Below are 19,618 nucleotides of genomic sequence, written 5' to 3'. Positions count from 1 at the left end.
ATGCCCCATTTCTCGATTTGCCTCGCATTTCAATGCAGTATGCTGCACTAAAGTATCCCACACAAGAAACTGCACTTCTAGTTCATTCTATTTATGTACTCCTTCACATTCACGTGTAATAGTTTAAAGAGTGAGATACGTGTATTGATGTTTAGCCGAGTTTAGGTACAAACTGGTCTCGCAACAGGCTTATGTAAAAGTTTCGATTGCTAGAAAGCTATTGATTACTACCAGAAGGAAGAGAAAGCGAAACAGTAAATAAAAAACAAGCACAACAATTCTCAAACAATACTCTAAGTAACCTTACAATAATAAAGTGCCTATTGCGATCGAGTTTCAGTAAGAGGCTTTGGTATGAAGATTTTGTGAATTATGCTAAACTATCCACTCGAAAAATATACTCTATAAATATATACTCGATTTAGACAATACGAGTATCTAAGCTGTCGTGATTAATAATAATAAATAATAAGTGGACGTAATTGCTCTCAAGTCAGTCACGAGATGCATTGGATGTAACACCCAAAAATTTTCCCGAAATTGTATTAAATGTCACTATTTCCAAGAGTATTAGCAGAAATAAATTAGTGTTGATAGGAGCCTTTAAGGGTCTAGGGTCTAGGGTCTTTAAGTCTAAATTTGAAGAATTCGGTTCGGTTTTACGCGTGACCTTAAAAAGCAGGACTAAAATAGGCCTCCCATGTAAATATGAATAAATGTATGAAAACGTCTCTTAGAGTTGAGTCTTGAAATGTCTTAACATTTTTTTATAATTATTTTCCAATTAATTACGATCTTACAAAACCTTAATATTCTATAACCGGCGGGGAACCTGGATACAAATGGTAAATGAATATCCCAGGTGGATTTAAAAAGAGCAATTATTTTTAAAATGTACCTAACATGGGTAATATCTGTTTTCTGAAATCCATTTTACATAACGTAACAGTACGCAACCGTAATTAAATCTGGAAATTCAGTTACGTACTTATCTGGTGAGTTAAAAAATCATATTTTCATTATTACTTTAGGGTTTTAGTTAAATTTGGCATTATACGCGTAAACACGTAATATAGATACTTGGATATGAATGGAAAATATAACAATACACACAAAAAAAACTATACAAACCTTAAACATAATATTATTATTTTCTCCTGTCTGTAAGCCCCATATATAGAAGTGTAGACTTCTGTAGCTGATCCTTAATCTAACATAGCCAGTCTTTTGAAATGTTGCTTGGAACTCTTCACTATTAGACCGCTAATTGACTTTCTGGACTAATAAGGTGACATTCGAATGGTAACTGCAGCTGCATTACTGATGCGGCATTACTGCTGCGGCTTAAATGCGCGCGCTGTTAATGGCAATTTTCTATAAAACATGTTAGACGTTCGTTGCCGCATTACTGCCGCGATTAGACCGTTCAATCCGTCACTCATTTTATCATCGCTCACGTCGCTTCGAAGCAGCAGCAGTAATCACGCAACAGTATTTGTAATTGCTATCAATTTTCTAATTATTATAAGTTCAATAAAATAATAATTATAAGAAAATTGCCATTCGAATATCATCTTAATTGTCGAATCAACATACCACATTGCGGCGGTTATCTCGTGAGTTTAGATACTTGCTAGACTTGTGTTTCACAGCCTTCAGGAGATTCTCATAATGGGGGATAGACCAATTAATTATTATTATTGCTGCTGTAATCATATATATTTTTGTTATATTGTTTAATTTGTACACTTCTGAATGTAAAGAATGTGTAATGTAAGAATCTGGTAAGAATGTGTAAAATGTATATTTTTTTTACTATATACTTAAATGACTAATTGTTATAATTATCATTGCCAGAGGGTTCTAATAATAGTTTATTGAAAGTCACACACAGAATAATCCTATCTCCTAATAGGTATACATCTAATCCGTGAAATGGGATACGTGCTTTAGTATTTATGCAAACAATTTGATGAAGACACATACAGGTGAAAGATACGATGCTTCCATTCTGTAGGCCTTCGACTCATATCAATTTAATTGCATTCCTCTTCCGTACATTTCTTTGCACGTGAATGTGAGAGAGAGCATCGTCACAAATATAATACTTATTCCATTTCAACCCAATTTCAGACGCACTAGAATAGAGCGCAGGTTGTATACTGTCGAATAACATTAAATACTAAGTTAAATTTGCGCCGTATTGCCCTTTATAATGTAAACTATCAACACCCATTAATATTCATAACGCTGGTCAATTAATTTCGAGCAGAGTACTTCGGCGGTTAATACATTCGTGTGAAGTGTATTACTTGTTAAAAATTGAACATTTCATTCCACACTGGTCTAATTATTAATTTATTTAAAACTATTGCAGAAAAAAGGCAGATAGACCATTTATAACTATTATTATGCTAAAGTTGAAATTTTCTAAGATGATTTTTCGATCTAAGATTTTTTACTTAGTAGTATATTTATTTACTAAGAAAACTTGGAACACTATACTAGCGCAAATGCGTAATACTGGCTAGTGGCTACTGACACAGCTGCCACACCTGGCTGGGATGTGTGTAGGCAAGCAGCGCCCCCCTTCGGTAGGACGGCACCAGGCCTTTCTAGCTTCTTTCGACCGTCTCTTTTGTTCTGCTAGATTGGCACATGACTAGCGATCCTTTGATTCGCGACAACACTGGTAGCCAAAACGATGATTTGGGCAAGGCTGACACGCTGACAGGAATGTGTGTAGAGAAATTTTTAAATCGCCCGATATATGAATAGATGGCCTAAGACTGTTTCTGTTGCAGCAGTAACGTTAGTATTAGCACTAATTAGGAAGCCGGGCTATTTACTGTGGGACTTGCTTTATGCTTGATTTAAACACGATCGTCCGATCCTATGATAAACATGAACTTCTAGATTAAGGCCAAACAATTCTTCAGCTTAATGAATCCTAAAAAAACAATAAATAAAATAACGGAACAACATTGTGAACTGACAATTAAATGCTATTATGTGATCTTAAATTCACAAACAAAGGGTTTAAAGGTTTTAAAGGTTTACCTTGTTGTATCTGTCAAGTTCACTCTTTGAATCTTTAGACATTTATAAGAAGGGAAGATACAAACAAATCTTACTTTATTGGAATAAGTTGTTATGTATAAATTTATAGGTATCCTGGAGTTTCATTTTATTAAACACACGTAATACTTATTATAAATTAACATGTTAATATGCCAATATGCAACAGAAACTGTATTTACACGATATTAATACTATAAATCTAAGTTTTTAAAATAAATGATAATTCAATAATGTAGATTGTAATACTCATAATAATCTGAAAGCAGGTTTATAATATTTATATATATATATATATATTATATATGTATATATGGATTGCATGTGTATATTGTATATATGTATATGTAAGTAAGTGTATTATATCAATATGTACCTATGTTTAGAATTAGTACTATGTTATTTGGCATCAATATTTGTATTTAATATTCAATTTCTCTTATACCTAGCACCCGCACCTATCACTATATTTGATCTCTGTTTGGCTCCAAGGGTTAACTGGTAGAGAATGCCTTCAGGCATTAAGTTCGCCTTTTGTACAACTTTTACTATGCAATAAAGTTTAAATAAATAAATTGTAGTATACACAGAAGATAGTAAAAGTGAACCAATATATGGTGGACTAGTACCTACAAAATGTAATTAATTGGACCTAAATACTTACAAATAAATTGAACACATATCTATGATATTTATGTATTTACTCCTTTTAATATACAATATGAGTTAATCGGCGTAGGTCTGACATGATAATTATACATAGCCTGGCTGACGAAATAGACCGCGAGCTGCCGCTCCGTTGGTGGGTTGAGGAATGGCAGCCACCGAAACGCGTAACAACCGGCTGACGATTTGTTTTATTAACAATAGCATAGCAATAGCAATAGCACTGAAAAGAATTTTCTTTTTTACATGTTCATGTGACCAGCTGACGGTCTTTCCACAGCGATACAATCGGCTGACGATTTTGTTTATTCACATCTAAGCATCTAAACTATCATCTGACAAAGTATTAAGCGGGAGGCGATGACTAATTTTTTTATAGACTATTTGCTGCCATTCCTCAACCCACCAACGGAGCGGCAGCTGACGTTCACGAGGGAGCATCATATATAGCTGTTAACCACTATACGAGTTTTCGCCCGGGAGGCGATTGGTCATGGAAATCTGTTCCTGGCCCGCGGTCTAAAAGATTAACGAAGCAAATTCCATTACGCTGCAAAACTCTTGACCAAAATAAATACGTATCTAGATATTGGTATAACGAGTAGCGTTGCCACGTTATTCGATTTTCATGTCCAGTTTTGTAAACCAATTTCTAAAACACATCATTTAATAAGTTCACTTGCATTTCATCTCAATATAATAAACCCTTTTAAGCAGTCTTAGAATCCAGATCATTTAAATTTGGTAACTTAGCTCCTTTCGGCCGAAATTGCCTTGTCATGCTCCTTTTTCAATCACGTTTAAGTTAATTTCTGAAAGTCACGATGCTTTTAGTAACATTTTTGCGGCTAAACTAATTTGTATCTATTTTTTATTATTATTTTAATTAACAATATTAATATACATCACAGCGAGATGGGATTCCTAGAACTCATAGTGAAGACCTAAGAATATAGTAAGTTATTGTTACAACTAAGTTAGTGGCATTGTTTGTTTTTATCAGTTTAGTTTCAATATTGAGGTATGTAAATAGTACCAAAACTGGAATAAAAACTGTCACTTAACATTGGTGTTAAGACATCATCATTAAAGTGCATGAATGCAATGAAATGTATAAATATTTATGCAATTAAATTTGATATAGCAATAATTTTGAAATTTTTATAAGGGAACAAATCAAATTATTTTATGAAATATTTTTTGATTTGTGTTTTTAAAATAGTCACACTAATATATTATATAAATTATAAACTAAAAGAGATAACATACACTAGAGTTGGTCAAAGGCGCCTAGCCTTTCAAAGATAGCATACACCAGAGAATTTGGGACGGGTACCGCTGTAGCCGGGTCGGGTCGGGCCGGGCCGGGTGGTCGGGTCGGGTGGTGTCAGGAACTTAGAACGTTAGCCGCGTAAGCTGAAGACGCGGGTTCGATTCCCGCCTCATCCGTGTATGTTATCTATTTCAGTTTATATTTATATTGCCTAAATTAAGTATATTTTGCAGATTTATTTCCTAAAATGTTGATTGACCTTCTTTCTGTAATAAATTTTGATGCATGAACTACAGAGAAACATTTTCCATAAAACGAACGAGGAAGGGAGGGAAGGGTTTCCTACCTTTATAAGTACGATATTATATTACGAATCATTTAGCTACAAGAGCACATACCATCAGGTCATGTGAAACACACTTCAAATGTAAACAGTCAAAAGCAGACAGCCGTCAGCTACGCGAGGCTGCCAGGTCAGCTTTACTCGTACCTGCCGAGCCTCTTTGAAGTATTAAAGTATTCAAGAACTTTTTAATGCGCGTAAAGCCCGAGAGGCGTACGCTGTGATATCCCACATTTCTTATGTAACTTACGTGTTGTCGTTGGCACATGAACATGCTTTTTGTACCTATATACCGGAATAAATTTGAAGGAAATGAGAACTATGCGATTGGTCACCAGTGAGTTCGAATACTTCGAATAAATTCGTTAAAAAAGATAACAATTTAAGGTATTAGGGATATAAATTATATTGTTTTAATTTTGAAAGAGTGTTTTATGAATAAAGAATAAATTTGCTAACAAACCTTTTCTTAAGTAATTTTAGTTAATCAAACATTCGAAACGCACTTTCACGGTACACTTTTTATTGTTCATGTATAATTGCGAAGTTAATAATGAACGAGGACGCCCATTACATATTTAAGGACAAAGGGACCCTAGTCGTTTGCCCTCAAGTTGTGTACGAGTATGTACCTGTTAGTGGTGAATTGTAATTTGGTTAGTGGCTTTGAATCCACATATCGTATCAAACGAAATTGAGAAAATTAGGGCAGGTATGTATATAACAGTGTTTGTACAGATGTTTATTACAATTCCGCCAAGCCTTCGCTCAACCTCGCCTACGTTATGTTTTTGTTACGTATAAAATAATAGTTATAAACGCTGTCATGGTTCAGTTCACTAAGAATGAAAATAAGATCTACTTCAATGTTTGGTACACTGTATTAAAAATATTAAAATAAATACGTCCCTATGTACGTTTGGGAAGATCACAGTTTAATGTCAATTTTTAAATTTTTCGGGAAACTAGATGCTGTCATTTATACACTTATTCCGCCGTCGTAGTTCAATAGATAAATACAAGCTTAAGTTAGGTCATAATTGTAATGGATCGAATGAAATGCATTCACAATAAAGTTGAAAATGCGATACGGCATTTGGCATGTGCGCTTTACTTTTGAGGTCCTTGATGACAATGATGACCCAAGCGTCACCCGTGAAAAATGTTTTTCTCAAATATGCTATGTAATATTGATATTACGTTCTTTATATTAGGCTGGGAAGTATCACGTTTCAGGCGCGGCTAGACGAGAGGTCTGTTATGAAATTTCATACAAAGTAGCAGGCCTAGGCCGGGAAGTGGCTTTTTTTAAATTTCTATTTCACATATAATTGTGGCACAGCATCATGGCATTCAGCCATTTTTTTTTGAACCTGACGGGCTCTATGGCACTATGGCCATTCGAGCAGTAGGACTGTGTGGGGGGATGGGAGCCTGGGGAAAATCCAGGATCCTTCCGCATCACACGAGACGGTTTTGCTACGCTGGAAGCTGGAATACTCCTAGTTTAAAAAAAAAACGATATTTGATTGATATATATAGTTGGTCAAGCAAATCTTGTTAGTAAATAAGAACAAAAAAAACTATACTCATCCTTTTCTTTTGGGTGTTAGTACTAGTGTAAGACAAAGATAGTATGATTCTCTCTGTCTATGTTTGAAATAAGACAGTCCTTTGACAAACTATATACCTATATTATACGCTTGAGAAAAGCACTATACATACATCGGCGTGAAAACGGGTTGTCGGCCTCATAACTATCCGGCCTCACTACGTTCGGCCGTATATTCTATTCGGCCGGCAATCCCTTCCTTTCCGGCCTCTGTAGTAATGTACTATTATTATCCCATAACGGGTATGTTAAAGTAGCTACGACACTGTAATATTATAAATTACTTTATAACCAGGACTTTATACAGAGGTTATAAATAAAACATTTTTCACGGGTGACGCTTGGGTCATCAAGGACCTCAAAAGTAAAGCGCACATGCCAAATGCCGTATCTCATTTTGGGTAAGTAATGGAATGTATACAAATTTATAATATATTGCTCAGAAGATATAAATTCAATTTGAATAATTTTAAATGATATAAGACTCAGTATGTATAACGTGAGAAATGCATAATAACAAAATGTATTATTAGTACAATGTATAATGAACTGCAGCTATAAAATCGCTTAGGGTTTGAGGTTAAAAAAATCATCTCAGATAATTTCAAATATAAATAACATGTTTGGGTAAAACCCGGCTCGCTAAACAGTTTAGTTTTAGATTGCAAGCAGCGATTCCTCAAGTCAGGGTATCAAATGTCAGGGTAGTCTGCTATATATAGTTTGGCCAGGGACTGTCAGGCCAATTCGAACGTGCACTGACCTCAAACCTATATTGGAACGATATTGGAATCATACCAGTTAGCTGTCATTTCATTTCGCTCAGACTTGTAATTGCCCACACAAGTAAATATTAGTGCGAGCGAGACGTCCGCGCGAATGACAGCCAACTGATATGATTCCAATAATAATAATAATATCGGTTTGATGTCAGTTTAAATTCGAATTGGCCTGTGTCTTATTTCAAACATTGATAGAGATAATCATACTGTATTTACACTAGTACTAGCACCCAAAAAAGGGATGAGTTTTATTTACTGACAAATAAGGTTTGTCATACTATAAGTATGTATGTCGTATAGGTACCTATATATTTTATCCACCTATATACCTACTGTTTTGTCAGTATTCTCCTACATACTTGGCGGGTTAGCGATAAAAAAAAACGTCAATCTTCATAAATTCAGATCGAAACCGCTTATTTCAGCCACGCTATAATGAATCCAGTAACTCATATTATTTGCTATAAATGCACGAGGCTCGCTAAAACAATAGTACATAGTTGGGGGATTACGACATCATGTACTGTTTTGTAGTACATTGCAGTGTTTACAGCGGATCACCTGAGCAAACAGAGCCGGCACCTACTTATGTACCACTGTGGGGATTAAGTTTATTGTGAAGTGCTGTAGTAGGTAAGCTGTAACAATTCGCTGCATCACTTACAGGACAGCTACTTAATTTGCAATGTAACAAACCTTATGCATAGGTACTAAAGTTAGCCATAACCATAATCAGTTTTCGAAAACTGCTCGGACGGAGATAATTATCTCAGACGATTTTTTCGGGCTCGGGCCCTTATCTGTTAAACAGAAGGTATTGTTTCCTTTATGCAGTGGTTATACTGCTTACTGCTAAAAGCCCCGGAATAAGTAACGGGAACAAGCTCGTTTAAAAAGCATATTTTCCATTCTACTTGGTATGGTTCAAATTCATAACACAGCCCATTCGGAGATAACACGTTTTGTTATCTCCAAAAAGCCCACCCTGATTGTTCTCTGAATGGGCTGTCACATAAATTTGAACCTTAATACTATCACGATAGTTGCTTTTTAAACTACATGGCTGCGTTGGCACGTGCTAAAGATCGCTCTTAAAAGAAACAAAGGCATTTGTTTAACAGATTAGAGCCCGAGCCCGAAAAAATCATTTGAGAAAATTCATACTGTGTATTCATAAATTTTTGTTTTAAAACTGTGAAATTTATCGTTAGCTCTGAACTGACTTCGTATTTGCCTTACACGATCCTCGATGATGCCATAATCGGATACTCAAAATACTTGAAATTATATGTTGACGATACGGTCACATTGCCGATGCTGAGGCATCAAACTACAAAGGGATTTGGAGTACCGGAGCGGAGATTAAAGTGTCATGTGTCATGAGTTGAAGGAAAATAGCAGGCCAACGTGACATACATTTATTTTCAGATATTAGATGGGTCATTCTATTTTACAATAATATTTTTAATTTCTGTTACAAGCATATTTTGGAATACTTGGGCCGCCTTTCAATTAGTTGCATGCCGATAAAAAATGCATATACCTACCTTTTAAGATAGTATAATATATCTGTAAATATTCATACATATCTACTCATTAAGTCGGTTGTATATTGCCTACATTTTTTTGGGATATCTCATAAGACTCAATTTTAACCGCATTGTATAAAGCTAGAAGCATTACACTCATATAAAACTTATAATACATACATTTACATGTCAATAACAATATAGGTAAGTAATTCATTTATTTCAAGTAAGTTACACTCATATGACTAGAAGCTCAATGGCTAGAAGTTATATTTATACAGATGTAAACCCGCCATAATGATGTAATTGACACCCGTTAGCCAGTAGCGATGTTTTTAAACAAGTGTTGCCACTCTATATTTTTTGTTAACATGTAGTTTCAACAAGTATAACAAAATAACAATTTTGGGCACAGTAAATTGATTTTATTTATTCTTGTTTTAAAATATTTACAACCGTTATGGTTGTGAAAAAAAAATGACAACCGTTATACCTATACGAAAAATTTAATTTAATTCAATATTATTAATTGATCCCATTATTATTAAATATGTCAAGAAAAGCCTTTAATCTCTTAAGATGTTATTTAGGAATCACTCAATTATAATCACGTTCAATTCAGGTACTCAAAAAAAAAATATGCATAAAAAATTAAACAAGGTAAATCTATCAATACAATAATTATGTTACAGGTTAATTTACCTCAGTGTTCAAGTATTTGTTGTTAGTAAGACATCATTTACTTACTGCAAGGTTCTTGTAAAGTGCAACGCAGCAGCCAAAGTCGATAGCTCTTTATCAACACCCAGGGGACGTGTGTAGGGAATCTAAGGTCTCAGGTAAGGGAATCTTCTTAGGGACGCTAGAGATTCGCTAATAGGTACATTTTATCCTGGTAGTTTATTAACTTATATGTATTTATATTTAAGGTTAAGTTCCTTGCACTTACGACGGAAAAGCACACACCATTCAACGGTGCCAACGGTGGACCGTTAAAAATTCTGTTTCTGTCCGTGACAAAGGCTGACTGGTCTAAAAAAGTTCCGCACAAGCTGACTTCCGGATTTCAGCAATATTATTTAACTTCATGACTTGAAGAAGCTAATATTAAAATACTATAGTTTTTTTTTCTTACGTACAAGTTGAAGTCAACGACAATTTTAACGACATTTCAATATAATCTCATTAAATTTAGTACAATCAATCTATGGTAATTAAATATTTAAATGGCTTACCGCCCTTAAGCCACTCGACTCCTGGGAAATATAATAGTACATATCTAGATTTAATAATAACAATCACTCTTAGTTTTAATGAATAATAATAATAATAACTCCACGGCCGATACGGCCACGGCGACTGCTTTCAACTCCGTTGATGTCGCTGGTGTGCTCGCAAGTGGCTGACGTAACCGATTTTGTTTATAAAAGTTCGCAATCATTGCGGGCATGCGAGCACACCATTCATATAATTATATTGTAATGCCGCAGGAGGTGGTCTGGCTTTTATTTCGTCACGCTTGGCATCCAGCTCCAAGCGCCGCTGGCATTCAAATTCTGTGATCTTAGTATTTATCGCAGCCCGCCATTCTGTACGTGTGGCTGCCTGCTGCTCCCACCGCGAGGGCTTTATGCGGCACTTTTTATGTGCCGCTTAAGCACATCTTTGTACCTGAGGAATTGGCCGCCCTGTTTCCGCTTGCCCTCCTCAAGTTCTGAATAGAAGATCTGCTTAGCCACACGCTGGTTGTTCATCCGCGAAACGTGACCGCACCACCGAAGCTGGCGTCGCATGAGATATACTTCGATACCACCCACATTTGCTCTACGCAGCACTTCGGTGTTCCGAACACGATCAGACCATCGGATCTTTAGTATCTTGCGTAGGCATCTGAGGTGGAATCGATCCAACATGCGAATATGGCGGCGATAAACAATCCACGTTTCAGCGGAATAAAGAAGGAATCCTTCTTTAATGAATAATACAATATTAATATTCCCAAGAAGAGCTCCAACTTCTGTTAGGTATTCAAATAGGATACTTAGTATAATTATTCAAAGGCTTGATACTAACTATCCCGTTTTATTTATTATTTAATTTACCCTTGAGACCAAAGAACCTGTAAATTACAAATCCAGGCTTTATTTAAATTACGTCAGTAATTAGGTTTGTTAACCTGGGCATTTACTACAGATAATTTTCCAGTAGCTCCCAGCTAGACATTTTCATTTTCTATGATATATATTTTTGGTTGTTTCATCTCTTAAAACAAACATTTTGTAAAGCAGTTTTGTCTGCGCTATGGCTTCGTAGTTTTATCGCTTAGTTAGACTATGGCAAACCAGTATAACTGAGCTCAAGAAACGTTATACATATATACCAGCGTTATATATATCATAATTATTTTTATTGGTTTACATCTGGCAATTGGTTAGAAAAACACATCACCGCCTCTCGTTGCAAACTTGTGTAATTTAAACCATTCGTTGCTGTCACTACTTGGAAATATTTTGAAACTCTAACATGGTCTGGTCGTCCCTTCTTTTTCAAATATTACCTATGTCAGTATATTTTTTTTCATTGTAATGTATTATAGTGAAAAGAAATTAAAATAATAACTATTAATAATAAACTGACAAATCAATTCAATTAATCATTTACCAATATAATTATTTTTGACGATATATTCTTAGATTTATTTTTAAGATTTGCGGTCATTTATTTTATTTTAATTTAAATTGATTACTAATAAGTAAATGTAATTAGCCTAGAATAGCCTAGAATAATATTACTATTGTGTGCCCTTACAGGGTGTCATGATCTGACTTTATATTATATAACACATATTATGTACATGACAATACAATAAATAAATGATAAATATACTACGAATGTCGTGTAATCATTAATAAATCAAGATTGTACAATACGCAGTCTAATTGGCGGGAATCAAACTCTCAGATGAGGTTTTGGAACCGAGAGTAAAGTTGAAGTTGAAATTTTAGGCAGTTACGCAAAATAGACAAACAAACTTTTAGAAGTCATAAGTGTATTCATGTGAAAGCCATAAGTATAATTATTATTTACTTATACTGAGTAAGTCTAGGGTAGTGATACCGAATGTCAAAAGTGTATCTAGATGGTCATACTGAAATAGGTTCCCCATGGGACCGATATAAAAATGGTTATAAAAACACTATCGTCCTTGGGTCCATACATTTCGTCTACTTCAAGCCCTTAAGACGTCCATTAGATTTTCCTTTCCATTTTGTGGTTATTTAGTCCCATGATCACAAATTTGTTTAGTATGACCATATTAAGTAACACGTTTTTGACATTCAGAATAACGATCAGAATCACCCATTATCCAAATTTGAAAGCTTTATTTCCATTTATTAATCCTTAAAGTTACAAAGGGTAACCGACATTGGATCGTGGAAATAAATTTACCTCCTGAATTTAAATGTAATAACATATTTCTTGGAAAAATTTATTTCTGTTATATTATTTCAGACGATGAAATTGAATTTTCTGCATTAAAATGCTGCTGCAGCTTATTTTCTTTTGCATAGGTATAATATAATATAGATCCGACTCGGTTGGGCAGCGTTCGGGAAGCTCCACAGTATCTTTTCGTCCAAATTGCCGCAGTGTCTTAAGTCAAAAGTCTTTGACCAGTGTGTGTTGCCAGTGATGACATACGGATCTGAGACGTGGGCGCTAACGATGGACCTCATAAGAAGGCCCAAGGTCACGCAAAGGGCAATGGAGAGAGAGCTCGGGGTTTCTCTGCGTGATAGAGTCAGAAATGATGATATCCGCAGTAGAACTAGGGTCACCGACATAGCTCGCAGAATTGCAAACCTTAAGTGGCAGTGGGCGGGGCACATTGCTCGCAGAACTGATGGCCGGTGGGGCCGGAAGGTTCTGGAGTGGCGTCCGCGTACCGGAAGACGAACTGCCGGTAGGCCTCCAACGAGATGGAGCTACGACCTGGTGAAGGTCGCGGGAATTCGGTGGTTGCGAGCGGCACAGGATCGGTCGGAGTGGCGAGCCTTGGGAGAGGCCTATGTCCAGCAGTGGACGTCTATCGGCTGACATGATGATGATGAGGTATAATATAGTGACTCAGTCGTTACAGCTTATGAAATCATGCTCCATAAAGTAAATGTATGTAAATGTGTGTAATGTTCCTAAGTATTTTTTAAAGCTTTTATGGGTTCAGCGTAAAAATAGATTCAAAAACTAGACTTATATTAACCGGGATATGGACCGTGATTACCTTTGCATGTCACTGCGTCGAAATATCGGGAACTCGAAAACAATCATCTTCCTCGCGTTATCCCGGCTTTTTGCTACGGCTCATAGGAGGCTGGGGTCCGCTTGACAACTAATCCCGAGAATTGGCGTATGCACTAGTTTTTACGAAAGCGACTGCATCTGACCTTCCAACCCAGAGGGGAAACTAGGCCTTGTTGGGATTAATCCGGTTTCCTCACGATGTTTTTCTTCACCAAAAAGCGACTGGTAAATATCAAATGATATTTCGTACATAAGTTCCGAAAAACTCATTGATACGAGCCGGGGTTTGAACCCGCGACCTCCACGTCGCGCGCTCTTACCGCTAGGCCACCAGCGCTTCTCGAAAGCAATACAAAAGGTAATCAAGGTCCATATACCGGTCAATATAAGTCTAGTAAAACTAACCGTGGATCATTCAAAACTGTTATAGATTTAAAAAAAAATCAAAAAATTCAAGATCTAAACTGCGGCTTCAATTACGGCGCTAAGTATAACAAAACCTAAGTACTTATAACGAAGCCCCAGCATAGAAAAACAAAATATATGCGGTTTTAGTGCAAACGTGACTAATTCATACGCAAGTGTTTGTTCGAGTATGAGTGCTTAATCCGTAACTGACCGCGGATTCCGCCAGCAGCCGTTAGCCACGAGGCGCGTGACTGGGCAAACTATCCTGGTAACAAATTTCAGTCTACCACATGACCTATGTTCGACATAGGCCAATGCCATATGGCGATGTTCAACTACGATTTTGTCGCAGTGAATACTGAATTTGTAATCTGTCTAGATAGTACTAATCCAGTCGCCTTGTACAAAATCGAGTTCATCGCCCACATCATTCTGTCATATGATGATGATGGTGTCGATGATAACGCTAATGACGACGTCGAAAATTTCTAACGTGGTTGGATAAATATTTTTATGTGATAAGCAAACAACACAATCGAGCGATAACATGTTTCAATTTCAGCTAACCGGTATCAAGCTTGTGCTGATTAATATACTATCTCTCAAACTCGTAAAAGTCTGATGTAATCATTTTTATCTAATTTGTATTACATGCACGAGTATCTTATCGACAATAATAATTATTATTAACGCAGTTTTGAAGACACAAAACCCTTGTAACTGGCTGTTTTGAAGTACAGAAATGGTGAAATACTTCGGTAAACTGGAAAGTACCTAGCGTAAACAACCCAATAATCGACATGTTAAGACCCTATATTCGACACCTTGCTGTCAACTTTATTGCTATGACATTATGATTGTAAATGTCGATTATTGGAGCTTTGTTGGGCACTGGAGCCTCTGCGTTACCTACCTACGGTTAGCAATGTAGTTCAGCATGGAATTTTCTAAGGTAAAGGAGGGGCCACAATTATCGGCAGCTGACCTATACTTTGTTTTTAGGATTTGAAAGAACTCTGTAGAAGTAAGCATAATGTTGTAGATCAGGCACTTAAGAGGAAAGGGGACGACCGCTGCTTGAAAATGGGGACTACGTTTGTATGGAAAGGCGGCTTCGGGCGGTCGTCCGCTTTCGTTTTAATGGGTATTATACTAGATAATGAGTATTATACTAGAGATTATAATTATACTATACCGCATGAATCATGCGAAGTTCTTTCTAATACTGAAAAATATATATTTTGATGACACGTAAACATACTCCGTTTTTTACTTGTACACATAATTTAGCACATTTCTCTGTACAGCTGAAAGGAGTAATGTTTATGAGATTTGTATTACTCCTCAGAATATTATTTTTTCTTACCACAGAACTTACAGTTTAGACGTCAAATACAGTCTACTCGTAGATATCACTACAAATATTACTTATAAACTTTAGCGTTATTCTGTGTTTCAGAAGGATGTTGTAACGAACATGTTCGTATTAAAATTATTTTAAAACGGGTCACTCACATGTTCGACATGTTCGCCTTGGAATTCATCATGTTCATGTGATTCATGCGTTGTTTACATCTAAAATAGAAATTGCCGTCGTATTACATTCCTCATTATATAATTTAGGTATATTCGTATTTTGATTTCAAAAAGCTTTTTTAATTAATCTCTAGATACAACATTTGAAAAAGGTATGTTTCGAATTTCACTATCCTCAATTAATTTTGTATCAAGCAGAAACGTCTGCGAACTGCGAACGATGCTATAAATTTATTTCACGATCCTAATTTCAAAGGCTTAGGCTTGTGCGCTGTTTGTCAATATCTAAGTAACGAAATTGTTTGATAAATTAATATTATTAGAACATTCAAGATAGCATAGCTTATAAGGTGTCAGAATTTAATGAAAACAATATTTTGTCATTTACATTGCACGAAGCTGCAAGGATCATTTATTTATTTTATGTAATCAGGTTTCCTCTCGTCCTAAAGTAAGAAAGCGTAAAAGTTATGTTCGTTTAATTTTTCATAGAATGAATCTTTGAGACTTTTTAATTAAAAGCTTTAGGAGTCCGCGGGAAATGTTCAATGCGAGATTTTTTCAGATAAATGTGACTTACCGGATATTTAATTTGGTCTGGATCTTGATCAAGTAATCTAGCGCAAACTATCTCGTATGATGTGGTCAATCAAATAACTCGACTTGTTAATTTAATATAGCATTTAATTGATATATTTTTATTTTTGTTATTGGTGTGGGGTACGTGATTGTGTTTAATTAGTACCTACCCACTTATCTAAAAACTATTTGAGCTGAAATACCTCGATCGTAATAATTCCAGTTTAAAACTTTTACTGAGAAACATGCATAAACACGGCCGATGTAAAGAGTTTTTATGTTCTCGTACATCACCGTTCCGTGCTGACGCACACAACAACGCTAATGTATTGCTCTTGGCAAGAGGAAAGCCGGAGAACGAATCTTCGAAATAATAATGTTTCAGCGGTTCTTTAACATTCTTTAATATTGACAGATATAAAAGTTTATACATTAAAGAGTTGGCAGTCTCAGTGTTCTATATTCTAACTACATTGTTCTAGAATATTACAGCATTGCGAGAGAAATAAAAAGTTCAATGACTACAGATTCACAATTCTCTATAAAAGTGAGACGTCTGTACTCGTATGTAAGTATTGCATTTTGCAATTGTTAGTTCTTTAAAGTATTGAGACTATGAATTCCAATAGCCTTAATAATTTAGTTTGGTATTACACATTGACAGTATCATCTATTGAGTCAACTCAAAATAATTTACCTTTAAAGACAACATTGAAAAACATGTGAAGCAAATGTTGTGTCAGAAAATGACAAATAGCATCTCGAAAATTTGAAACTAGACGTGCAACAAGATCAATGCTAAAATGTAAAAATGTAAAAAAATAACCTTTCAAAGAATACTTCGGATCCATCCGAGTCACTCCGCGGTAGGATCAATTTGGGCAACACCATGCCTTTCTTCCGCCTGCCGCGGATGCCAGACGGGGAGGGCCATTGCAACTCAGTGGTAGCCAATGGACTGTGAGGACTGAGAATCGTTAGCCTGCGCTCCGGAGGTGGCAAGCTTAATTGCTGTAATGCTCTCCTTTCCGTACTTGCAAAAAGCCCTCGCCTCTTTTCAGCTGAAGCTCCCATGTCTTCTCCTGACAAGGCTCTCCTAGCGGGTGCCCCTCTTGCCTCTCTGATATCCCTTTCGCTCGCTGTAAGAAACGAGCTGCGGTGCGAACGCACTACCATGCATGAGCTAGCTGGGCGCGCTGGCGAAGAATCTTTGCGTGGACGGAGACTCTCCATAGAGCGGGCAGACTCGACGCGCGCTGCTGCCAAGTACTGCCCGCTCGTTACGGTCGTGTGGGCCACCTCGCATTCTTCTTGGCTCGAGCTAGACGTGCCGCTACGGGAGAACGTGCTCGTTTTTGACACAAAACTTCGATCACTAAATTGGGCCGCAGCGGAAATGCTCGATGTATTGGCGTCATTTGACTCCGAGGAAGCTTGCGTTCGTACGCAACCCTCTTCGAGAGACGGATGTTGCACCACGCGAGAATTGAGAGAACTAAACTTGGCAAGGTTTGCCCTGCGAATTTTTCTTTCGTCGTCTTCCTCTTCCATTTTTATGCTAACTTACACTTTCCATTTACACTTAGCGCACGACACAATTCAACACATTATTTAAATTTTAAGGATATTTTATGATATTGAATTATTTTGCTTTATTATAAATGATTATTATCATAAAATAATAAGGAACACTGGACACAGTCTTTGACACTCTTTGCAACCACCATCACAGGCACGATTGTAAGGACACCTGAAACAAATAATTTTATTAGAATAGTTACATTTTTTACCTAAATGTTTGGCTAAAATAGGTGTAAGGAAATTGTTTATTTAGGAGAAGGATAATATTTTTCAGCCTTCAAGGATAATTTGCATCGAGTATAGCTAGCCTATAATTTCATTACGAAAAATAAATAAAAAGGAAGACAGAATTTGTTATTCCTTACAAATATTTGAATAAATTATGAGCCTCACGTACCTATCAAGCTATACGGTCGGGGCTACGTATAAACATGCTTCCATTTAATTTGGAGCGGCTCCGGCAAACACACAGTTTGTTTTAAAGCCAAACTGACTCCGAAAAGACCCACTTTCGAATTTCAACTTTAAACGCCATGGTCGGATAAATTCTATTTGTTTTCGAAATGATTCCTATACTAGATCTAACGTTAAATAAAATATTTAAGTGTAATATTAGACCTGCCTATTCAATTATGATAATTGCGTAGGAACCGTTTTGTTAGTAAGAGATAAAACAAATATAGAGATTGGAAATTACATGCGTTCAGTTTGCAGATTTAGAGTCCAGGGCTAGTTGTCCCGCCTGGTTTGCGCAGTCCGTGAGTGCCTTTACTTGTTCATTGTTGAGTCCCGTAGCCTTCACCTGGACATCAGCGCTCTTAGAATGCTCAGAGCTCTCACTGCTGGATTCTATTCTCTTTGACGTCTGGTTTCCGTGCGCATCGATGTGAATCTCCTCTTCAAATTCTTCTTCGTAACTTGATTGGAAACTCTCGCGGAACTCCTGTCTTGCTTGAATGGAAACCTTTTCTGTGGTTTGTTTTTGTTGGACCATCTCATCCATGGTCTTCTTCACAAGCTGCTGACCGGCTTGCAGTTGAGACATTGTGGTTTAATGTAATTTAATCTAAAACGAATGAGAAATGTCTTTGTAAAATTGGAAACTTAAGAGTACATTTTTAATATTAAGTAAACTTGGCACGCAAAGTACACTAAGTTTATTAGGGAAGACAAATATTACGCTGCTCTAATTTCTTTACAAGTTCTACATTTCATGAAATAAAATAAGAATAATTTTTTTCTGGTTCCTTTGCGCTAAATAAATTATTGAATGAACTATTTGGTGCATTAATACAAATCAGAAATCCCAGTTTTAATAGAAATTGATAGTTGTAGTTGGCGGTAAGCCAAGAGACAAAGGTTGGAGCTCATTTAAAATTACAATGTTGAGGAATTTCTAGGTGGCACAGACTATTCTTCCACTGAACCGTACATTCCAGAGCACCTGCAGGTTCAATAGTTATAAAAATACTACAATGGTGCCTCCTTTTAAGGCAGATAAGCTAAATTTGTGCCTTATTGTTACATTGCTTGTCTTAAACAGAATAATGCTGTATTATTTACCCCAGGAAATAATTTAAGTAGATTTTGGATATTGTAAGACAAACCTATTAAGGGTAGTTTACTTGCAATTATTGTTTATTTATAAATGTAAAAGAAAACTATTGACGGTTTTTCTAATCAACAATTAGGATCATTGCAGTAAAACCTATTTTCAAAATTCCAATAAAGTAAAAATTCTTAAATTATCTCATATTTGTATGTAAATTTAATTAGAATATATAGAGAATAAGAGTAATACAGAAGCAAAACTATCACGAACCTGAGATGCACGGCAAAAATAATCCGATTGAGACAATCCGGTGCACTTTGAAATACTAATGAAAGATTTTTTGGGAGTTGTTGTCACGGTGAAGCTTGCGCGTGGAC

At 36.1% G+C, this 19,618-nt stretch overlaps 2 protein-coding genes across 10 annotated transcripts in view; both read right to left on the bottom strand.

Moving 5' to 3' along the window:
• The window catches only part of LOC134743219 (3',5'-cyclic-AMP phosphodiesterase), a 597,682-nt gene that overhangs the window by 231,344 nt on the left and 346,720 nt on the right, over positions 1-19,618 (bottom strand). The window lies entirely within an intron of this gene.
• Positions 16,496-18,791, bottom strand: LOC134743249 (uncharacterized). The gene is made up of 2 exons (XM_063676658.1): positions 18,387-18,791; positions 16,496-17,858 (listed from the first exon to the last, which is right to left on the bottom strand). The coding sequence occupies exon 1, from the start codon at positions 18,732-18,734 to the stop codon at positions 18,393-18,395; it is 342 nt and encodes a 113-aa protein (XP_063532728.1). The 5' UTR covers positions 18,735-18,791; the 3' UTR covers positions 16,496-17,858; positions 18,387-18,392.

This window comes from Cydia strobilella, chromosome 7, assembly GCF_947568885.1.
Source record: "Cydia strobilella chromosome 7, ilCydStro3.1, whole genome shotgun sequence".
NCBI lineage: Eukaryota > Metazoa > Arthropoda > Insecta > Lepidoptera > Tortricidae > Cydia > Cydia strobilella.
The sequence above is the reverse complement of the archived record's forward strand: the minus strand, read 5'-3'. Positions and strand labels throughout refer to the sequence as shown.